Source organism: Gossypium raimondii, chromosome 1 (assembly GCF_025698545.1).
Source record: "Gossypium raimondii isolate GPD5lz chromosome 1, ASM2569854v1, whole genome shotgun sequence".
Lineage (NCBI taxonomy): Eukaryota > Viridiplantae > Streptophyta > Magnoliopsida > Malvales > Malvaceae > Gossypium > Gossypium raimondii.
The window spans coordinates 42,292,904-42,318,310 of NC_068565.1; the positions used below are offsets into that span (position 1 = coordinate 42,292,904).

Consider the following 25,407-nt stretch of genomic DNA (forward strand, 5'->3'; position numbering starts at 1 on the left):
GGAACATTGCATCAGACAATATGTTGTGCCACTTTTCAGTGAGTTAAACCCAGGAATTAGAAGGCCAGATATTGAGGTAACCTACTTTGAATTAAAACCAGTGATGTTTCAAATCCTAAAAATGGTGGGTCTATTTAGTGGGATGCCCACAAAAGATCCACATCTCGACATTCGATTGTTTATAGAGGTGAGTGATTCATTCAAGATAGCCGATGTGAGTGAAGACGAACTGAGGTTAAAGTTGTTTCCATACTCGTTGCGAGATCGAGCACGAGCATGGCTCAATTCATGGCCACCAAGTTCCATATCTACATGGCAAGAATTAGTAGAGAGATTTTTGGTTAAGTATTTCCCACCTAGCAAAAACACTAAGTTGAGGAACGAGATCACAACTTTCCAACAATTGGATGACGAGTCTTTGTATGAGGCTTGGGAGCGATTCAAGGAGTTACTTCGTAAGTGTCGGATTCCTCACTGTATCCAGTTGGAGACATTCTATAATGGTCACAATGCACATACAATATTGATGGTAGATGCATCCGCGAATGGTGCAATTTTGTCTAAGTCTTATAATGAGGCTTATAAGATCATTGAGAGGATCATGAGTAATAATTATTAATTGCCAACAAATCGAATAGCTTCAGAAAGACATGTAGTTGGAGTTCATGAAGTTGACTCCCTCACTTCGTTATCAGCTCAGGTATCGTCTATTTCCTCTATGTTAAAACAGTTAACCGCTAATAGTACCAATAATTTTGCAGCTCAGCCACCAAGTCCGTTTGAAATAGTTTCCTGTGTGTACTATAGGGAAGGTCATTCCTTTAAGAATTTTCCATCAAATCCTGAGCCAGTGTACTAGGACCCCAGTCCAAGTTCTACAATCCTTCATGGCGTAATCATCCTAAATTTTCTTGGAGCAACCAAGGAAATGGACCGAACAACTTATTGCAGCAAAGACCCAACCAATCTCAATGGTTTATTCAGCAAGCTCCAAAACCACCTCAAGCTGAGGCACCAAATAGTTTGGAGAACTTGTTCAAAGCGTACATGGCAAGGAATGACGCTTTAATCCAAATCCATGCAGCAACACTGAAAAATTTGGAAAACCAAATGGGTCAGTTAGCTACGGAGCTATGTAATAGACCGCAAGGAACCTTGCCGAGTGATACTGAAAATCCATGAAATTTGGGTAAAGAACATATCAAGGCAGCATTCCGAAATGGTAAAATTCTATAACCCCGATTAATTGATGTCGAAGATAAGCCCGTTGAGAAGAATCAACCAGCTATTGAAGTTCCTACACCAAAGGAATTAGAAACTGCAAATTCTGACAAGGTAAACCTTGACTTAGTGAATTCAGGTATTTTAACATCTTCTTTGGATGCAGATTTACCTACTCAAAAAAGTTGTTTGGTTCAATAGAAAGTTCCATCCCTCCATATCTGCAAAGATTGTAGCAAAACAAGTAGAAACAGGAGTTGCAATTCAAGAAATTTTTCGATGTTCTGAAGCAGTTACACATCAATATTCCGTTGGTGGAGGCTTTAGAACAAATGCCGAATTATGTGAAGTTTATGAAGGATATATTTTCCAAGAAGAAACGACTGAGTGAGTATGAGACTATTGCCTTGACAAAGGAGTGCAGTGCATTCCTGCAGACTATGTCCTATAACATTGTTGAATCTACTGTGGTAAAGCTTTGTGTGACTTATGAGTGAGTATCAACTTGATGCCTAAGTCTATTTTCAAGATGTTAGGGATAGGTGAAGTAAGACCTACAACTGTGAAGCTTCAGCTAGCGGATCGATCTTTAGCATATCCTGAAGGAATGATCGGTATGTTTTGGTAAGAGTCGATAAATTTATTTTTCCTACTGATTTCGTTGTCTTAGATTTTGAAGCAGACAAGGAAGTGCCGATCATCCTTAGGAGACCTTTCTTAGCCACGGGAAGAATGTTAATTGACGTGCAAAAAGGAGAACTCACCATGCAAGTTCAAAACGATCAGGTAACCTTTAACATTCTTAAAGCGATGAAATTTCCCGATCCGATAGAGGAGTGTTCAGTTATGGAAGAGATAGAAACCTTGGTTTCTATGGAAAGCAATTTTGAAGAAGATCAATTGGAGAAAGCCTTAGATCTTGACCCTTTGGAGGATGAAGAAGGTGAAGAAAATGTGGCTTGGATGGAAGCCAATCCAAGAAATTTTATTCAATCCACACGGTTTGAACCGTTGGAGTTAGAAGTCAGAGAATTTGTGCAACCCAAGTTGTCAATTGAAGAACCACCTAAACTCGAACTAAAGGTACTTTTTTCCCATTTGAAATACGTTTATTTAGGTGATTTTTCTATTTGCGTGTGATTATTTTAGCAGAACTGACGAAAGATCAAGAGGAGCAACTAATTACTGTTCTAAAGAAATTTAAGAAAGTAATTGGTTGGACCATAGCTGATATTCGAGGTATAAGCCCTTCTTTTTGCATGCATAAAATAATTTTAGAAAAATGTGAAAAAGCTCGAATTGATGGGAAAAGGAGGCTCAATCCTATTATGAAAGAAGTTGTGAGAAATGAAGTGATCAATTGGTTAGATGCAGTAATCATCTATCCTATTTCAGAAAGTTCATGGGTAAGTCCGGTGCAGTGTGTGTCGAAGAAAGCTGGAATCATGATTGTTAAAAATAAGCCTAACGAGTTAATTCCAATAAGAACTGTTATCGGTTGGAGAATATGTATTGATTACAAAAAGTTGAACAAAGCCACTCGGAAGGACCATTTTTTGTTGCCTTTTATGGATTAGATGTTAGATTGACTGGCAGGTAATGAATTTTATTATTTTTTAGATGGCTATTCAGGATATAATCAAATAGTTGTAGCCCCGGATGACCAACATAAAACAACCTTTACTTCTTCATACGGTAAGTTTGCTTTTAGGCGAATGCCTTTTGGCTTATGCAATGCACTTGCAAATTTCAACTATGCATGATGGCAATATTTACTGATATGGTTGAAAATTTTGTTGAGGTTTTCATTGATGATTTTTCTATTTTTGGTAACACTTGTGATATCTGTTTGAGTAATTTGGCTAAGGTACTGAAGAGATGCGAAGAGACAAATCTTGTCCTTAATTGGGAAAAATGTCATTTTATCGTCAAGGAAGGGATTGTCTTAGGTCATAAGATCTTAAAGAAAGGAATTAAAGTCGATAAAGCAAAGGTGGACGTAATTGAATGATTACCGGCCCCAATGAATGTGAAAGGAGTTAGAGGTTTCTTAGGCCATGCTAATTTTTATCGAAGGTTTATCAAAGATTTCTCAAAAATTTCTAAACCGTTGTGTTTGTTGATAGACAAAGATACAATGTTTGATTTTAACAAAGCATGTTTGGAAGCTTTTGAATAGCTAAAGAAGTGGTTAATCTCAACCCCAATAATCATTACACCTGATTGGAACTGACCTTTTGAGTTGATGTGCGATGCAAGTGACTATGTCGTCGGAGCTGTGATGGATCAAAGAAGAAATAAAGTGTTTCACCCTATTTACTATGCAAGTAAAACTTTGACAGCAGCCCAATGCAATTATACGGTAACCGAAAAAGAACTCTTCGCTATAGTTTTTACTTTTGGCAAATTTCGCTCATATCTTATAGGTACCAAAGTTACAATATTTACTGACCATGCGGCCATTAAATACTTGCTCATAAAGAAAGATGCAAAACCAAGGCTAATTCGTTGGATACTTTTACTCCAAGAATTTGACCTTGAGATCCAAGATAAAAAAGGTGTCAAAAATCAAATAGCTGATCATCTATCGAGGTTAGAGCAAGATGAGGTAACTCAATCGTGTGTGCCTATCAACGAGAATTACCCAGATGAACACTTATTTGAGGTAAATCAAATTCATGAAATACCCTTCATGATAGTCGATATTATCTTTGGGAGGATCCGTTTTTGTTTAAACAATGTTCAGATAATATAATCCAAAAGTGTGTAGCTGAAAGCGAGATTGCTGAGATCTTGTATCATTGTCATTCATCTCCAAGTGGGGGACACTTTGGTGGTTCACGTACTGCAGCAAAGATTTTGTAAGCAGGTTTCTTTTGGCTTACACTATTTAAAGATACTTATGCTTATGTGAAGAACTGTGATAAATGCCAAAGGACAGGAAATATATCAAGGAGGAATGAGATGCCCTTGACAAACATTTTAGAGATTGAATTTTTCGACATATGAGGCATTGATTTCTTAGGCCCGTTTCCTTCTTCGTATAGGAACAAATACATCTTAGTTGCTGTGGACTATGTATCCAAGTGGGTTGAAGCTGAAGGATACCCTACAAATGATGCTAAGGTAGTCATGCAATTCTTACATAAGCATGTGTTTACACGATTTGAGATACCAAGAGCTATTATTAGTGATGACGATTCTCACTTTTTGAACAAATGGCTTAAGTGGTTGATTGACAAATATGATGTGAAGCACAAGATTGCTATTGCCTATCACCCCCAGTCTAATTGGCAAGTTGAAAGAATGAATCGCGAAATCAAAGGTATCCTTGAAACGGTAGTACGTCCTAGCAGAAAAGATTGGTCTCGAAGGCTCGATTATGCATTATGGGCCTATCGAACAACATTTAAGACTCCATTAGGAATGACTCCTTACCGATTAGTCTATGGAAAGGCATGACATTTGCCATTAGAGTTGGACAATAAAGCTCACTGGGCTTTAAAGCAGTTGAACTTTGATCTTAAGCAAGCCGATGAGAGAAGGAGGTTACAACTTGATGAGTTGGAAGAGCTGAGGTTGTTTTCCTATGAGAATGCCAAAATGTGTAATGAAAGATCAAAAAGATGACATGATAGTCATATACAACCTCGCTAGTTTAAAGAAGGCTAGAAGGTTTTGTTGTTTAATTCAAGGTTGAAGTTATTTCCTGGGAAGTTTAAATCCCGATGGAAAGGACCTTATACCATCTATCAAGTTTGTCCTTATAGAGCTATTGAATTATACGACAATTACAGAGGTACGTTTAAAGTTAATGGCCAACGTCTCAAACACTACTAGGATGGTGAAGTTGAGCGAATTGAATCCTCGCTCAAATTTACAGACCTTTAATTTTTTTCATGAACTCATTTTGTAAATAAATAAATAATTAGAACTTATTTTCTTAACTCATTACATTTAATTAAATATGTCTAAGGAGATTGGAACTTAAGCGGGACCGTTGTGACCCCTCCAACCTTTCCTGGGAATTAGTTTAATGTAGTTTGTTAAGAAGAAATTTTTTAATTAAGAATTAAATTTCATTTGTTCTGTTTAAATTTTATATTTTTATGTTAATAAAGGGGGTCAGATTTGGCCCAAGTACTAATCAGTTTCTTTTAGTAAGATACAGTCTGAGTTTGAGGCTCAAGACAGGAAAAAAGAGGGAAAAATTCATGCCTTACCATCACACCCATTGTTTGCCGCCCAAGTAACCCTAATAAACTTTGCCAAATTTTCGAGAAAAGATACCATGTCTCGTAAAAGAACTAGATCCTCAAAGACTACTCCTGAAAACCCGATTTTGATCGATGAAGAAGTGAAAGAGAGATTTGATTCAATCTTCAAGCATCAACCTATGATGCCGAAAAAAGGTTTTGACTTGTAGAGTAATGATTTGATGGTTGTTCCTATACCAATTAGAAAGAAAATCAATGCTCTCAAGTGGGAACAATTTTGTGATGCTCGTTCACTTTCCAATGATGAACTAGTTCGAGAATTCTATACTAGTTTGACTACGCAAGATGCTACTGAAGTCATCGTTCGAAAGAAAAAGGTACCTCTTACTTCTAAGTCCATCAATGATTTGTTTAATTTACCTGATGTTGAAGAACATGAGTACTACCCTATGATGAACAATATCAATTGAGATTTTCTTCAACAAGTGCTTGATGTTGTGATAAATCTGGGATCCCAATGGATTATAAGAAAGTATGGGAGCCATTCTTGTCAAAAAGAATACTTAAAACCAGTAGCAAAGGTATGGTTTTATTTCGTTCACTACAGTTTTATGCCTATCTCATATAGTTCCACCATCTCGATGGAACGGATGCTTTTGTTCTATGCAATTTTGACAAAAAAGTCCATTAACGTTGGGAAAATTATCCTCAAGGAGATTCACAATTGTGCTAAAAATAAGGCAGGAAGTGCTTATTTCCCATCATTAATCACTTTACTTTGCTTAAAAGCCCATGTTAAAACACAAGCAAATCTGAAGGGTGATATGTTTAATGATGCATTACAAAGTATGATCTTGAAAGGTTAGTAGAGAGGGTGCATGAACTGAATCAAGGTGAGCAAGAAGAGCCAACTGAATCGGATACAGAGGAGTCAACAGATGGAACTGAAATTGAAGCTAATTCAGTCACAAACACTAAAGAGGAAGAATCTGATAAGGAACCGAACATTCCTGAACCAAGGGTTGAGCTAGAAGAAGAACCAGCCAAGCTAAGTGTTGAACCTGAATATACAACTCCCATGTCGACTTCTGCAAGTACTTCAAAGAAATTGGAGTTGTCAAGTTTGATGGATATGTGCAAGTTCATGCACAATCAAAAACAAACTTACTAGAAATATGCAAAAATTAGAGATGACTCAATTAGAAATACTTCTAAGAATATCTCTAATACTTTTGTTCCTGAGTTCCCAGATTCTATCTTTGAGACATGGACGGAAGGTACTGATGATGCAAGCTGAGATGGAGCTAAAGAAGACAAGGGGAATGAGTCAAAAAAATAAAATGGGGGATTCTTGTCCTGTTATTTATTTAATTATTTTTAGGTCTTTAGGAATTTATTTCTTTTTAATTATGATTTAATTTCTGCAGAATAAAACATAGCAAGCATGAACAAACTTAACACTTTTTTTAGAAAGAATAAGACTAAGTGATGTGGTAATGAGAATGAACATGTCTAGGATTGGGTTATTAGGGAGCAGTCTAAATGACTCACCTCTCTTTCTTTACAACCTTACCTGGTGTTCAGTTTTCATTAATTACTTTGTTCTTGCAATGAGGACATTGCTTCTTTTTAAAAGGGGTAAGGCAAATAAATTACTCAAACTTTTAAAATTTTCAAGTATGGTTTAATCATTTCTTTCATAAGTATGTTTTAATAAATGAATGTTTAGAGATATTCTTGTTACTAAGATAGTTTGTATGCAAATATGAATGATGATTTTATCTAAGTGAAAGTATGTTATCATGAAGACTGGAATGCTTGTATGATATTAGCCTTAGTAATGTTTGCCATGAAAACTTAGTTCTTTTGAGATTAAACATGTATGAAGGTTTATATCTTTAGAATTGACTTAGTAACTTTCTTGAGGCAAAATCCTAGGGGACATAAAAATCTTAAATGATATAGGCACTATTTCTTTGGATCGTTTGAGCCTTTTCAAGCTAACCCTATGATATTAGACCATTAAAACTATAATTTTGAGCTTAAAAGCCTGTATTTTTGCAATGAGTCTACATTATAAGCCAATTATCATCTTTTTAAAGCTATCCTAAATTTGTGCACCTATCTTAACTAAATTTGTCTTAGGAATCAACATTTGAGGAAATTTTCATAAAGATGTATGTGTTCATGCTTAAAAAAAAGCGAAGAAAAGTTCACTCAGTCTCCAAAAAAAGAAAAAGGAAAAATGTATGAGCTCGAGTTCAAAATAAGTTTAGGGGTGTTCCAACGGTTCACTTAAAGAAAAAGGTTGTATTATGAGAAAACTAAGACAAAGTTAAAGGTTAAGATTTTTAAACTGAAATGTCCCATCTCTTAAAATCCCTACCTTTAACCGAGCTCCATTACAACCTTACAAAAGACCTGTTGATTTGATGATTATGTCACCTACATTAGTGGAGAAGAAGTCCTAAGTTCAACATATGAAGATCATAAGCCTTGTGATTGTTTGCTTGATTGATAGGAAATTATGCTGAAAGAAGAATATTATCTATGGCTGTGACATAAATGCAAACTATGATTCGTGTTGGCATATTTTGAAGCTTAGTATAATCTTAAGGAATGTTTGCATATGAATTACTTGTTAATAAAGAAGATCGATAAGCATGAAGTTATTAATGCATGATTATGGGACAAAGATTGATGTTGCTTACACAATTAGCAATTTTGCCTTAGCAAGACCTTTTGCTATGCATAAACATTACTCGGGACGAGCAATGATTTAAGTTTGAGGGTGTGTAAACGGAAAAATATATAGGATTTTTCCTATGTAATTTGTCACCTTTTTACTTAACTCTATTGTTAAAACTAAGTAATTGTTTAATAAATTAATGAAATATGTGAAAATATGAAATTAGGACATAGAAATTATTAAAATGTGATTTTATGCTTTATTATATAGTTTTCATGCAATAAATGGCTTATTTTATATTAATTTGAATATATTATACTTTTTAAGACATAAAGTGGGTCATGCATGATTAAATTAAATAATAAAATATAAAATTATATTTAATAATTCATTTTAAAATATTTCATTAATAATTTGGGTTTTAATTAATTAATTAAATTGGTTAAATTTAATTCTTTGGTCTTCTAACTTGTTGATTTATTTTGGACAGGTCTAATAGCGTTGCTGGATTACAAAACCATCCAAAATGGAGACCAAGTCAACCCAAAATTTGGCTGCACATGGCTGTCCATAAACCACTTTTTGGTTTAATTGCACAAGGTCCTTGAAGAGTTGAAGAAATTAGAGATTTACCTGAATATTTACACTTGGCCGAGTCTCAGTCCTGAGTTGTTGTGGCACTCAAATTGACCAAAAATCAAGGAAATATCAGCTCAACTTACTAAAATTATGGTTGGCCACCCATGGAAGATGCTTCAAAAGATAGAAACTTGTATTTTTAGCAAACTATCTCTCTCTCCTCACCTATAAATAAGACCCTCTCATTCCTTCATTCATCATCCATCAAGCATCATTCTCTCTTTTTCTCTTAGCCACTTCCATTCCCACGCCTAGCATCATCTCTTCATAGAGATTTTAGCAATTAAGCCTCTTAAAGAACCCTTGGTTGGCCACCTTGGAGAACCATCAGCAAAGGAGCAAAGTAAAGGAATGAAAGAGTCTCGTCAGTTAGAGTCTTGGGTGACAACCACTCTGAATTGGGTTTAATCTTTCTTTTCTTTAACTTAATATAAAGATGTTTGCTATGTGTTCTTTGTTCTTGTTTACAACAATGTTAGCTTAATTTTATTTAAATTTTATTTAAGCTAGGATGGTTGCTTTGATTAAATAATATTTATTTGATTCATGCTTATAATGTTTGTGCCTCAATCGATCATGTTTTCAATTAAAATCAAGTTTGTATTTCGTTCATACGTGATTAAAATGCACCTGAATTAGCTGAGCGATCCTAACCAGACGATGGCTAATGGACGCATAATTGAAATGTGCATGTTCAATTTTGATCCTAACACGATTAAATTGTAAGTTGCATAACAACTCTAACCAAGCTTTGTTATCTTCATAGTTTTTAGATTTGTGTGATTAAATTGTTTCAAACCTAACACGTCCCTGTTACCTCACACGAATGCTAAGAAACCCTTAGTAAATAAGGATCAGTAAAATGCGTATTTACTAAGTAAAGGATTCCGAAATGACCTAATATGGTTTCCAAACTCATGGAAGATCGAGTTGCCATGAAATGTTTTTTCGAATGTTATTAAGCATGTTAATAATAAATTGAGTTTAATTAAAGTAATTGTCCTAGCTTATTTATGTTATAATTGTTGAAAATTGTGTTTAATTTTACTCAAATCTATTTCATTCATATAGTTTGCATACTTAGGATAATTTGCATTAGGGATCATTGCATTTAGTTTAATATATTTTAAACACCACTTCTCAACTATATTGTGTTTTTATTTACCAAATTGTTAATATAATTTTACAAATTAAGTGACTTAGCACAAATACAATCCTTGTGGAGACGATAACTCGATACTTACTTATTACTTGATAACGACTGTGTACACTTGCACAACCTATGCATTACAGTTAGGCACAATTCCTTGTGAAGCAAATAAATCAACTTGGATACGTCGACGATGAGCCCTATGGTTCCTCATTCTACATTTATTCATTATGTATCCTACAGACTTAAATTTGATCTACAGTTTTAGAAAAAATAATTGCTAGCTAACTTCAGTCAATTTTAATTTTCCTATCTTAAAATTTGAAATAAAAATAAATAAATACTAAAATATTTCAATTCTATGTCTACAGTAATACACCTCAAGTGTTTACCTATAATTTAACAGTAGCTTTTTTATGGCAACCAGCATCGAAGTCTCTGACCTGTTTTTCTTTGTAGAATATCATTTTCAAAATTCTCTGTGGCTTGTTTTTCTCAAATTTCCCATTTCTCATGTATGCATGCATGCAGACTCATTTCTGAAAATGAACTCAGTCCTAGGTTTTCAACCTAGGCTCTAATACCTCTTAATATAACCTCCCAAATTCGATGTAGACGTTAAGGAAAAATTGAGAAGGCTACATTAGCCACTGAAATGGCTAAGCTAACTTACATTACCTTTGAAGATTTTAAATAAACTCATTTTAGAGAAAAATCGTAGTTGTACTTTTGTATTAGTTTAAAACATTCATTTCTTAGGTCAACTGCATTTAAGATTAATTTTATTGTTGATAGTGTTGTTTCAGTAAAAATTGTTTACTTATCGATCATCTTTGTAAAAACTCTATGTCAAACTAATGCAGCGGAAAAAAAAACCATTTTTCAGGTCATTTTGGAAACCTAGTTTCCTTATCAATTTGGTTTTCAAATATGGTTCCTTTGCAACATAGCGATAATTAGGGAACAATGTCAAATTTTACTTAAGTTGGATATCATGCATTTCCCGATTATTCAGCTTGAGTAATCCATGAATGCAAAAAACCCCAAATGAAAAGTTACCAAGCCAAATACTAGAAATAATTAAAAAATTTACAAACCAAAACTAATATAGACTGATTAATGCTTATTAAAAATAGTCTGAGGTCCAAGGTGATTCTTCGTATGTCGGGTCTCGTCCTAGTTTCGAGGTTTACCTGAAAAGTTAAACACTATGGGGTGAGCTTATAAAAGTTCAGTGTGAGTCGAACAGTTATTTAAACAGACACGAATATCAAATACAATGAAACATACTAGCATTAACAGAAGAACACATAACCATCCTTGGAATTTCATATCATTGCTTAGCCATTATGCAATCGATGTCACACAGTATATGAGCATGTGACAGCATTAATTTGAGTAACAATCATTAATTTCAGTACCATTCAACACAACACAATACAATACGTAGCATAAATCAATAACATTTGAGTATACCGTGAGCATGATCTAATGCAAAAAGGTTCCTACCCAAACCATTCGCTACACACCACAAGTTCCTCAGAACCAATCTGCCAAACTCAAACGAATGCAAGCAGAGCCACTGAATAACAATAACGCAGTAAAACTGCCGCACAACAAATAATGCGATATAATGCAAATCCCCTTATTACTCCAAATGCAATGCACTGACTATGAATAAATGCGGACTTAATATGCCACCCGTACTCTAGGGAACTACTCCGTCAACCACAAAATATCCCATCCCAATGCACATGCAATATGTCATACAATCTCATATATAACCATAATTTAATACTTTTCACATTTAATTGACATGTTCAACATACCCTAAATAGTCAAATACTTTCAGTGAATGGAATCAATGTCCCAACTTTTAAATTACCATTAAGATGATATCATTCAACATTACCCAATTTCACACACTTTTACGAATTTCCAATGTGCATGTATAGCAACCTTTCCAATATAACATAGCAAATTTTCTATGCAATTATATCATGCATAAATTCATATTTCAGAAAATCATGTCATACATACAACTAATCTCATACCAATTAACACAATCATGCATCACAATATCAATCACATAATAACACTGTCAAGCTAGCAACTTTGCTAACACATAATTTTTTTAGGGCTTGAAATGTACCTAGTTCGGCCACATATAAAATTAATTATTTGGCTATCAGCTCAATCCATTCAGGAAGCTAAACCATCAAGTATAACATGGTAATTATCTTTATCAAACAAGTTTATGAGTTTAGGACCCATGCCTTATTTTACGCTTTTTCACAGCACACTAGTGAATCTTTCAATTTCCTTAATAAACCTTAAAACAAACATAAATTAAAAATGAGTATAAATTCAATTAATTCACCTCCTAAATAGGCCCCTAAACACCCACTTATGGGTTCAAACCAATCTTCACAATTACAATTATTTTACGAATCCAAACTAGTTAGATTTCTTACACTGTTCTAATGTGAATCGTATGCGCGAACGTCTTTTGGCTTTACGGTTGATTTGGGGCGTTCGAGTCAGCACCTAAGACATTTACATACAGGAAGATCAGTATCCATATTGTAACAGCCAGATTTCGACCCTAATTAGACATAGTGGTTTTGGGACCACAAATCCGAGTCGAAAAAATATTTTAATATTATTTTATGTGTTTATTATGTGTGACTTTGATTGAGTGAAATTTTCATGTTTTAATTTTGTCGTTTGAGTGACCGAATAAAGAAAATGGCTTAATTGCGTAAAATGAAAATTTAGGGGTTAAATCTAAAAGTACCTAATTGTTGTTTTCTTTATAAACTGGAGGATTTATGATGCAATAAGACCAATACATAGCTAATGGGCGGCAAAGGACTAATATGACCTTATTATATATGTTTTGTATATTATTTATTAAAGGTTATTTTAGTAATATAATAAATGGTTCATATATTTTAAATTAAAACATGAAAAATGGCCATTATCATCATCTTTCTTGGCCGAATATAGCAAAGACGAAACCCATTCATGCTTGTTTAGGTTTCGACATTAAACTAGATTGATTAAAGGTATGTTTTGCTTCGATTTTTGATAATTTTTACATTTTTGAGATCGTTGCTTTGAATACTTCAAAACCCATGTCTTAATTTTGTTAATTGATGATGATTTTGAAACGTGCCATTGATGAATGTTTGAGTTTTATGATGTTAGTAGGTGAATTATGAAATATGTGTGTTAGATTAACATGTTTTGTTTTTGAATTTTTGGTGAATTTGAGTAATTGGGGATAGATTGTGAAAATAAAATTTTGAGGGACTAAAATGTAAAATATATGAAATGTGTGGACTTGTATTAAGACAAGGAACATTCGGCCTTAGCAAGGTGTGTACAAATTTTGTGTATTTTGTGTTTTATGCACTAGGGACTAAATTATAAAAATTGTAAAATGTCAGGGGCAAAATGGAGATTTTCCCATTTATGTGTTTTTGGACTTAATTGAATTATATTTAAATTAGTTTATTTTGAATACATTTAGATCAAGAAACAAAGAAATCGGAGCTGGATCGAGGAAAAACCAAAGTCATCGATTAATCGTCCTATTCCGATTTTCATCGTCCGAGGTAAGTCTTTCAGCAAATAAACATCGTTAAATTAGAATGTATATGAAATCTATATGCTGAATATATTGGTAGGGATTTTCACATGTTAGCCGAATGTATAATGGTTTATGAAATTTGAGTAAAAGTTTGATTTTATTGAGATACAATGTTTAAAACATTTAGAATGAATTTTAAAGAATGATTAGAACTTTCTATATATATGAATTATGTGTGAGATTGATTTCGTATCAGTGATAATCGGGTTTTTAGCCTAGCAGGCTTTATGCCGGTGAATTATTTTAGGCTTTATACCTAGCAGGTTTAATGTCGGTGTACCATATCAGGCTTTAAGCCTAGCAGGCTTTGTGCCGGTATATCATGTTAAGATTTGTGCTTGGTAGGCTTTATGCCGAAGTGGTATCGAGTAAGATTAATGAGCTTAAATGATCAGGTATGAAATGTTAAATTACCTATTTGATAACTAGGTAAGTAAGTTGATTGATTATATATAACAAAAATAATATATAATGCTATTATAAGTTTATATATGTATATAATAGATAGGTTCGGCCTTATGTAAAAATGTAGGTATATGAATGGAAGATTGTGTATAAATGAATAACCATGTCAAGAATAACTTAAAATTTGTAATTGTATTATTAATGATTATATATGTAGGTATTCGGTTTTGATAAAATTTCTTATGAAATTATATGTTATATATACATTTTCTTAAAGCTTACTAAGCTAAGTTAGCTTACTTTTTGTTTTATTTGTCTTTGTTTTATAGATTTTAAGGTCGTCACGTGCTCAGGGATCATCGGTGAAGTCATTCACACTATCATCTATATTTGATACTTTTAAAAGTTTCATTAAGCACTTATGACATGTATAGGCTAGAATATATATATACTTTGGTCTGATTTTGGTTGTGTATATAAAAGCCACACGAAAATGGCTTAACTTCTTTTATTTGATCTTGGTATTGATACAAATGGTGGATGATAAAAAATGGAGGTTTACTTATATATATTCGGGTGTGGTTTAGTTTATAATATATATGTATGTTTGGTATGTATTTTGTGTGGGATTTCTTGTGATATGAATCGAATGTAGCATGTATATGAAATAGAGGATATTAAGTTGAATATGTATAGACTAGTTTTGAAATTTGCTTAAATTCGAGAGTGTATGTAATATAGCATTGCGAATATGGCTTAACTTTTTATTTGTGTTCGATTTTTGGGTTGAATTATGGCCTAAGCATAAGTTAATTATAGTTTTAAACTTATACGGATAGTAACTATTTGGTAAGGCATGTATGTATATAGTGGTATTTATCTATGTGTTTTGGTAATCAAGTGGTTGAGGTAAGTAGGTTTGAAACTTTTATTAAGATGAATAATGTTAGGTTTAAGTGACATTGTTTTGTGATATATATATATGTGATATGTATGATATATTTGAACTTAGTAGTTATATAAGCAGTGGTTATGGTTTATAAATTGAAGAATGCTTATAGAGTTTAGTAGCTATTTATATTCAGTTAATTAATGGGACAAAAGAGTGTCTATATGTGTTCGGTTGGGTATTGAATTGAAATTTGTAGTTTTCTTATCAAGTTGAAATGGCTTGTTTCAACCGATTAGGTAATGTTTAGCTTTATAAAGATAATTAAAACATCAAAAAATGTATATGTTATTTGCTATGATACAAAGCTGAATGTACATTAGCTTGCTTTTTAAGATTATATAATTATATATGTAAGTAAGCTTGTAATTGAAGTATTCATGCTTCGCATATGTTATATATGATCATAGTTAATAAGCCTTGTATTAAGTTTCAGTAAAATTTTATTAAAAGTAGGTGTACTATTAATTATAAAGGGTGTATAATAAAGATATTTATTATTTGAATACTTTAGTAGATTATGTATATTATTATAGCTATTGTAGCTAAATATGGTATACAATATGTTTGGTCATTGTTTAAAATTATTATTGCCGCATATATGTATATGAACAAATTAAATCTAGGTCATGTAACATAGTTGCTATGTGTGATTTTTGAGCATATTCAGGAATTTATATAATGATAAGATTTTGTATGTAAAAAAAATAGTAAATGCCTGTTTTGATCGGTGCTAGGTCCAGTAATACCTTATAACCCTAATCCGGCTACAAATATGGGTTAGGGTGTTACACATATTGATTAAATTCTTTCATTTAATCAATCTATAACCTTTATCCAATAACTATGTCAAAACAACAAACTAGTTTGCATTTAATCGCACTTACGCTTCCCGATTTGTGAGATCCGAATGGCCAATTGATCAAGAACATTTTTCCATAATTTATTTGTGATTAAAGGCTGATTAGGAGGGTTCAAGAACATAAATTAATTCTGGAAATAGATGGGCAAGAATTTAGAAACAAAACAACCCCCTCTTTTGCACCTAGGCGCACACACCACCACCAATGGTGGCCAAAATTAAGGCTGATTCAAGAGTGATTTTGAGATCTATTTAAAAGTTGGAAAAATACCTTTTAAATTCCCCAAAATTCTATATCTGGAAAATTAGGTTTTTAATTGACAAGATTAATCAAGAAATTGAAGGAAAAGGAGACCTTACACAAGCTAATTGAAAATGGCAGCAATGACACTTCTTGGCAACGCTAGGAATTTTTCTTGGAGACTCAAGATTTGATATTTTGGGATAATTTAATTAGATAAAAATGGCATCAATATGATGGAGGAGATGATGCAAAATCTTGTGGCAAAAATAAACAAAAAAAGATGATAAAACTAGGTGTTATGGGCAACGACAACAATAGAGAAGGGAAAAACAAATTTGAAGTGAAAAGAGGACAGGAGACCGGAGGACGGCTAGGGTGAGTAAAAATAGAATAAATGCTTTTAATTTCGTGTAAAATTTAACATTTATACCTAGGATTACAAGGGTATAGACGGCACACACATTAAAAATGAGGGATTTTACTAAAAATTAATTACTTTGCATAGGAAAGAATTCGAACTTGGAACCTCAATTTAATTTTTATGTTTTTTAATTTATCAATTAACCAATAGGCTATTTCCTTATTTTTGAAATAATTTTTCTATATTTATTTTAAAAACAAGGCATGTCACATACTTGGGTTTGAGGCAAATTTTGCAAATAATAAAAATGGTGCGATAGAAGGGATCTGAACTTGGGTTTCAAGGAACGTTTCACTAACACTTAACTAACAAACTAATACCTCATTTATTTCCTAAAAACACATAGATAATCTCAAAATCTAGGCATGACCACTCACTTTTGGTTTACAAACCCAATTCTACTAACGCCCGATTTTTGGGATGTTGCAGACTTGCTTGTTTTCTTCTTTGTCGAAAATTCCTTTCAATGTTAGGGTCTATGGGAAGTAAGTCGATAATTCTATTAATACTCATAAACACCTGAAACAATCATAGAAAAATAACGGAATAAAAATTAAAAAGAAAGATAGACCAAAATGCAAAATTAATAATTTCACAAATAGTTTCTTTTAAAATAGTCCCCGACAACGGCGCCAAAAAGTTAGAACGATGGAAATGTGCAAGTGTACATAATCACAACAAGTAATAAAGTGACACGTACATGTCTAGTTATCATACCTAAAGGGATAATGAAAGAAAAATATTTATGAAATGTAAATCAAACACTTTGGTGATAGGAAAAATATGTTGTTTTGAAGAAGTGATTTAAAAACTAAAAATTAACTATGTAATAAAAATAAAAAGTAAAAATCCCAATGAACGATTTTAAAAGATAAGTTTTAATCAAAATGACATAATTGTGTTAGATCAATTACATTTCTTAACTTAGAATTACTAAACCCATGTTCATGTTGTTATGAATATTTTCACGACAACTTGGTAATTTGTTAACTACTGCACATATGTCCTTACTCAATTAATTAATCTCTTGAACATTTCTCAATGCCAATTTAAACAATTAATCAATCTTCATAGGCACGTACAAGATTAAGTGAGGTAACAATATATTTCTATACTAAATCAGTTTAACCACAATATCTTGCAAGTTCTGCAAGGCTTTAATACCATCACTAATTTAACATTTAGCTACATTAAAAGGTTAAACATGCACCAATTAAATATTGTGTCAATTAATTACAATTTCAATACGTTTAATAATTAATCCATTTGTTACCTTACATTTTATAATGCAAGTATAACATATGCATGATTTTATTTAATTGAACAACTTACCAAGGCTTATAACATCACAACAATAATTCACATTCATAATCACAACATAAACAAGAAAATTAAAAAGAAATGTACTAGGAAGCAAATCTAGTATTTCTTTAAAGCCAAACTTGTGCACTCCTCTTCTTCTCTACTCATTCTATTGAATTGAGGCCTCTATGAACAGTTGAATGCTGCTATTCCAAGATGGAAAAAGGCTCTTTTTCAAGAGGGAAATCAACAAGGGAAATGGGAAAACAAGGAAGGGAATAGAAACAGAAAAAGTGAGAAAAATATAGAGATGTGTGGGAATGAATGGTGTCTTGAATGAGGTAAAAAAGTGGGTATTTATAGGTGGGATTGGCTACTAAAAATAGAAAATAATTGGCATCCATAGACTCTTCCTTCTCGGCCACAAAGGAGCAAGTTTGAATAATTCAAATTTTGCTATATTTAGCTTGGGGCAAATATTCAAAGGCACTAAAAGTGAAGGGGTTTGAATGGAGTTTAAAGAAACATCGAGGGTTGTTTTGAAAGTAATAAAATCAACTAAATAGCCTAATTGGATCAGCTTATTGGACGGTTTTGGGCAGCCATTTCCATTTTTGGATCAGTTTTTTTTTATTAGCACAATTGGGCCTCCTTTCTAATTCATGTTATAATTAATAATTTTAACCCAACATGAAGTGAAATAAAATTAATGATAACATGTATTATATTCATTATTGGACCTTCTATTGTTGGAAAAATTAATTAGCCTCTTTCTTGCTCCATTTTATGCAAAGAATCACTCCAACGGTTCAAACATTCCAAAGTGTCTGCCGAGCCAAATTTCACATTTTGTACAAAACTGTCAATAATAAATCGAATTTGTGAAAATATTCAATATGTTAATAATTTAAGTGAAATTTAATTATTTTATAATTAAAGTATGAATTTCGAAAAATTTTACTATGAAACTGCATAAATTAGAGCTTAAAAGGTGCTGAAAAAGTCTATATATTTTTATGTTTCCACTTCCCTACAGTCTTACATATTATTCCATCAAATCATCATTTACTTTACACATAAACATAGTTGTCTTGACATACCTAAGAGACTAAGTCAGGCTCGGCATATTATGCATACAGGGCTTCTTCTAAGAAAGTTGTTTGATAATCAACTGAATTGGGCTCTGATATCAAACTTTTAACTCCCTCAACCCGATCTGATTTTCTAAATCTTGGCCTTGGGGATTACCACACATATACAGAAAAAAACTTAATCTACTTATACAATGTACAATTAATTACTACTTAACTACTCACCGACTCAAACTAATTTAGATATACATATACAATAGGTAAATACAACTGTGGTACATGATAATTTAATTACAAGAAATCTTAATTGAAATCCTCATTTGTTACAGTTATCCCAAAATTTTAATTTCTAAATAACATTTTCGACTTTGAACATGCCATCGAACATGTTATGTATGCATAATAACCCAATCCATCATTTTATTTGGTGTAACCCTGGCATCATCCCTCCTGGCGCCGACTCAAATTGTCTCACTTGAAACACAATACACACAAGATATTTTCATAAGAACTTAGTGAGGGAAACATCATTTACCTGAGTAAGACTTGCACTTTGTAACTGACGAATCATATTGCTCTTAACCTTTAACTTTATCTCTGGAAAGTACTTCCTCTAATTCTCTTCAATTCATTATTTCCAAACGAGTCACCTATCTTATATAATACTTTACCATGTTATCCATAGAGACATTATACCTTGCTGGTCTTACTTATTACACTTACAAACCATACTAATTACGCCAATCAACTTACTACAGTATCCGCCACAATGAACATTTCTTTTGGGTACGCCACAAAAGCCATTCCTTCATAGTACGCCACAAAGGCATTTCTTTTAGTTTATTGCTACAAGTTCTATCCTTTCAAAGATCGCCAAAAAGGTTATTATTCTTTCATAATTTTCCACAAAAGCTATTCTTTCATAATTCATCACAAAAGCTATTCTTTCCTGTCATGTTTACGATATGGATTTGTCTAAACTCACAGTACGTCCTGGGACATACAGCGAAACCCATTGGGTAATTACCATTCCTTAGTTCTTTTCAGAGGATGCCATGGCCATGACCTTTTCCTTTAAAGTTTCATATCAATGTTCGTGTTTTTAGTCCTAACAAACCTTTTTAGACTCCACCGTTGTGAATAGGCACAGACTCACTTGACAAACTCTTCATGCATTGTCATCATTTAAGACTTAACACTTTAATTCACTAACATACACCTAAACTAACACTAAACTCATAGCACACAATTCAGGCATAAACATACAACCATACTTTGACATCAGTACTCATACATTATCCATTTCACATTCATGCACCAATCATCATGCACTCAGACTCATCTAATCATTTTGTCAAATGTATAAACAATCATCATCTCCAATCATTTATATACCTCAATCAAATTACTAGATCATAAGTCATAACATACTTACCTAGAATAATTATAAATGTTCATCTTAAGGATTTTCCTTGAAATTTTATATCTTTCTGCACTCAAAATTTACCTGGATACTCATAAATCCACTTTTAAGTAATGAAAGTTCTGCATATACTATCCTTGCTTTTGTATAACTTTTCCTAAGTTTTACTTGTCCGCTAAACACTTCAGGTCTATCATTGTTCAATAAATCTGACACATACGATTCACAAATAGGAGCCAAAGTGGAGACTCACCTGACACCCACTTACAAAAGCTTGAATGTCAGGTCCAAACATCTGACTTGAAATCAGCAATAGTCATTGCTCAAAGAACATAAAAGTATCATCAAAAACCCATTCATATACATTTCACAATCTTCTCAAACATCAACAACCTCAATGCAAAGCTCATTTTTCTTTGATCTTACTGTTCACCAAAGTTAACAGACTTACTCTTCAAGATTCCACATGCATAACTAAAATATTCACTCAAGATATGATGAAAACTCCTACTTCAAATCTGATATTCAATTTCAACTCAAAGATAACAAACTGTATTCAACTTCAAGAGGAAGCCTACATCAACATCCTAATGGGAGGAAGAAGAAAAAGTCATTTTCTCAAGCCCATTTAACTAATACATATTTACAGATAAGACCTATGTTCCTGTAGTGAAACTTGACACGTGTCACGCTCTTTCAAAAATATCTTCATTAATGGTCTACAACTGTAAATGCGATTATAAATAAGAATTCAATATAAACAATATCCTGTTACTCTAACTAGAGGGTCCCTAACTACTACACTTACAATACAACTAGCACAGTAACTCTAGTAACATGGCACACAACGCCTTAGGTGAGTACTCCTTCCATAGTCATCTCTTCCCTTGGTTGTTATCTCATTCCAACCAACATAAGGATTTGTCATTAAACCACTTTCGACTTAAACATTGTTATGAATACGCTCATTTTGTATGTTGAAGGAAACTCTTGGGCAGATACTGCATCACCAAACATTTTAATTTGAGTCTACTTGCCAAAACTAGAGTGTTACAAAACATGTCACAAACATGAGCACGAAAATATAAATATTTTCTTAAACTGAATTTATATGTAATTTATATGTAAATTATATTATGAATTAATAAACAATATGAACACAACTTGACTACTCATTTTATAAATAGAATGACAATAATAAATTATCGACATAGTATCAAAATTGGCCCTAAAGTTTACATCTTTCGATATTTTGACCATAATTCTTGCTTCTTCTTTTTTGGAGCATTTTGGCCCATAACATTTAATTTTAAGTCAAATTACTTTTTTTTTAACAGAAAATGCTAATTGAGCTATTAAAAGTTAATTGTCCTAACGTGACGCTATAATGTGTAAACATTTTAAATTATGTTGTTTTAGCCACATCATTGAAAATGTTTGTACATCATATCTCCACATTAACACCAATAACTTTGAACAGACCAATCAGCATTTTATGTAAAAAAAATTGACTTAAAAGTAAACATTGAGGATCAAAATGATTAAAAAAAGGAATTAAGGCCAAAATGTCAAAAGTTATAAACGTTAGGGCCAATTTTGACATGATGCCTAAATTATATTTTAACAATATAATATCGATTGAAAATAATATGAACACAACATAAAAAGGAATTACAAAATAAAACTAACATGGGAATGTAATTGATATAAAAGTTAAATGTGGTTTTAGTTGAAGTGGAAAATTTGAGATAGTAAATAATATGATGTTATGGGTTGAAATTTCATAGTTACCAAAAAAAAACATAAATGCCTTTAGAGTAGTATTTATTACTTTGTAAAATAAATAGATTTATGATAATTTCCTAACTGAATTGAGGTCCAATGAAGTGTTATTTCTAATATTTTATAGAAGTAAAATATCTGAGTTACTCTATATATGCCTATTTGTGTATTTGGTCCATAATTTTGTTTTTTTTCGCTTTTCTGGTGGTATGAGAAGGAGAGACATGAAAAGGAAAAGAGATGAAGAAAATGAGAAATGAAAGAGATATATATATATATATATATATATATATATATATATTGTAGTTATTGATCATAATAAAAATGTAAGAAATCTTAATTTGGTGAAAATTGAAATAGGCAAGCAACCAACCATTGATGATTAGATATGGTTACGATTTGCACAATTTTAAAGAAATCATCAAATATTAACAAAATGACATGCATGAAATAATATTCAAGTTATATTGATACAATTGAAAGGTTAAATTTATGAATAAAATGTATGAAAAACCTTTAAGTGTAAATTTTGATGGCAAAAGTCATCATAAAAATGAACGCTGAAATTTCAAGCAGCAACTTAAATGTCAAAAGGAAGGCAGATAAAAATCATCTTCATTTTGACTTTTTTTTCATAGAATTATTTTGTTGACGAAATCATTATTCTCGTTGATATTAAGAGAATAACTTAAATATTTATTAAAACTATGGTAAAGAAAAGAAAGAAAATGTAGGATCATAGGTTAAATGAAATTGTCATAAAAACAATTAAAAGTTAGAAAATGCAATCTAAAAATTAAAATGCAGCAAAAAATTTAAGCATGCATATAAATTAAATTCTACAATTTGCTCACTTCCTTTAATCATAATATTAAGGTGGATGGAAATCTGGGTCTGCTTTCATTTCAGTTTTAATTCAGATTTGGTGTTCTTTTTCCATTTTGCTTGTCTAAGATTTTTGTATTTACAAGACTTTAGCTCATTTAGGTATGATGTAAATTTATTTATGAAGATTTTAAAATTTTTTCTAGTTTGATTTCTATTTTATAAAAGATATACAATGAGAATCTTAGTTGTTTTGATTGCAAATTGCAAATTTCATTTTCTATTAATAATTTTGAATCGAGTTTTAATTATGAATTATAGGATAAGACATGATTAAATGATACAAAATCAAAGTGAAAGATAATATAAGACTAAATGATACCACTGATTAACAAATATTGTGGAGCCACTAATTCTTTCACAGATTAAGAATATACTCCTTTATTACTTTTATTATTGGATTTCAGTATTCTGCAATTGGGTTTAGTAATGATACAAAGTAACATTGAACTCGAGACTAGCATTCCCGGTCGTGGCATTGGAAGAAGTGGCCCGCAATAGAGCAAACCCTTTGGCCATCCTAAACGCACCTCTCCCTCCCACTATTGCCATTTCACGAATTGTGCCGGGGCTAGGAACAAAATCTGTGGGGGGATATCGTGAGAACAAACTGAAGGAGCTCCCATTGAACCTGCCAGTGGTAAATCCAAAATCAGCATAAAAAACTGCAGTGAACTTGACAGGGTCGTGACTTAATGCTAAGTACATCCCTTGGGCGTTTCCAATGACCGTGGATGTTAGATCTGGCCCTACAGTGAGGGGATCATTCATTGCATACAAGCTTCCATATGGGGAAGGGGAAAAGAAATTATCGGTGATGTTAGCGTGAGCTATCAAGACTGTAGTAGGATTATTTCCAACGGGAATATCGTGGTAGAAAAAGTGGAGTCGGGTCACCTTTTCCACCATAGCATGTGGCTTAACATTTTCGTAGTATTGGCCATAGACTGGTGCAATGGCGAGGCAAAATATCATTCCCCATGGAAATATCGCCTGTTTTTTCATTTTTCTTCACAATGTTCACCTCAACAATATTTGGATTTGACACCTCAAAATAAAGAAAAAAAAAGTGAACGGTTGGTCTTATGCTTCTTGCTGCACACCGTAGGGCTTTAAATAGAATGTATGAAAACAGGGAGTTATTGTTCCGTACTTTATTTTCATAAATCATATGGATCAAATTCTAGAAAAACATAATATGAAAAGTTAATTAAATCATGTCACAACAAAAAGAACAAAAACAAGACAGAAAAATAAATATTATAAAAATATATTAAATGAGTTATTATTGTGAAAATTTCTTATAAAACATAAACTTAGATAGGACTATAAACATAAAAAATAACACAAAATTAATTAAAACATAAAGTTATTAACACCAAATTTTATAGGATGGGTGAAAGAAAGAGAAAAGAAAATAGAAAATAATAAAGAGAGAAAATATTGCGTGTATTTTTGTATTTATATATTTTACATATTAATAATTTATTTTATGTATTTTATCATCTTTATATAAATTTATGTTATTTTTGTGTTGTATCTTAGTTTATATTGCTTTATTTTCTAAAACATCTAATTATAGAAATTATTTAAATAATGCCATAGTGTTCCATAAAAAATATTATGTAGCTTAGTTAATTTTGAAATGTAATATATTGAATTAATTTTTCCACACGTGACTTGCAAATTGATTTAGAATTTATAATTGATCAATTAAAAATTTAAAAGGAAAATTATTAAAATAAATTATTTTCTTTTAAAATAATATATTTAAAAGGTTGAATCCATACATCATTTGTAAGTCGATTTAGGATTGATACATGATTTACATGCAATTTTCTTTTGTTTATTTTAAATAATATATGTATGTATTAGCTAGTTTATACTGTCACTTTTGGGTGATTAAAACGTGGTGTATTCACATCCCACTAAAAAGTAATTATTTTAAAATGATATATTTATAATAATTGGTGTAGGCTTTAACTCGTGCATTAATTTAAAATCTATATTCAATTATAGATAAATAAATAATAAATTTAAATTTCATAAATAATAAAAATATTATTTATATTTAATTATGTTTAAATAAAATTAATAATATTTATTTTAAGTCATTTAACATTTTTATTTTATATTAGTGATAATATGTTATTTTATTATTAATTGATATATAAAATTTATGTGTCACATTTTATTATTAGAAGTTTGAGCCTCATTTTATGGAGGGTGTTATTTTCTCCCTCTCACTCCCTTTTTTCTTTTCTTTTCTTTTCTTTTTTTCACATTGGGGTCGGGTGTGATGGGAGAAGGGAAGGAAATGAAAGAGAGAAAGCTACAGAACAGAAAGAAAGAAGGAAAGCGAGAAGGGAAAGAAATTAAGAATTAAGGTAACAATTTTTTTTGGTGAATTACGATAATAGGATAAAACTCAAATAATAAATGTGACTAGCGCGACTAAAATTTAAGCCACAC

General features: G+C 31.8%; 1 protein-coding gene and 1 non-coding gene across 2 annotated transcripts; both read right to left on the bottom strand.

The window, feature by feature from the left end:
• Window positions 1-370: 370 nt before the first annotated feature.
• LOC128032796 (small nucleolar RNA R71) lies at window positions 371-477 on the bottom strand. Its single transcript, XR_008189122.1, has one exon. It is a non-coding gene; the product is annotated as a small nucleolar RNA R71 (small nucleolar RNA).
• A 22,736-nt stretch (window positions 478-23,213) lies between these two features.
• Window positions 23,214-24,021, bottom strand: LOC105785886 (dirigent protein 15). The gene has a single exon (XM_012612075.2). It carries the CDS (start codon window positions 23,938-23,940, stop codon window positions 23,359-23,361), a length of 582 nt encoding a protein of 193 aa, XP_012467529.1. The 5' UTR covers window positions 23,941-24,021; the 3' UTR covers window positions 23,214-23,358.
• Between the last annotated feature and the right edge of the window lie 1,386 nt (window positions 24,022-25,407).

Excerpts from the sequence above, each read along its gene's own strand:
- LOC105785886 (XM_012612075.2), bottom strand. The coding sequence starts at position 23,940 with ATGAAAAAACAGGCGATATTTCCATGGGGAATGATATTTTGCCTCGCC.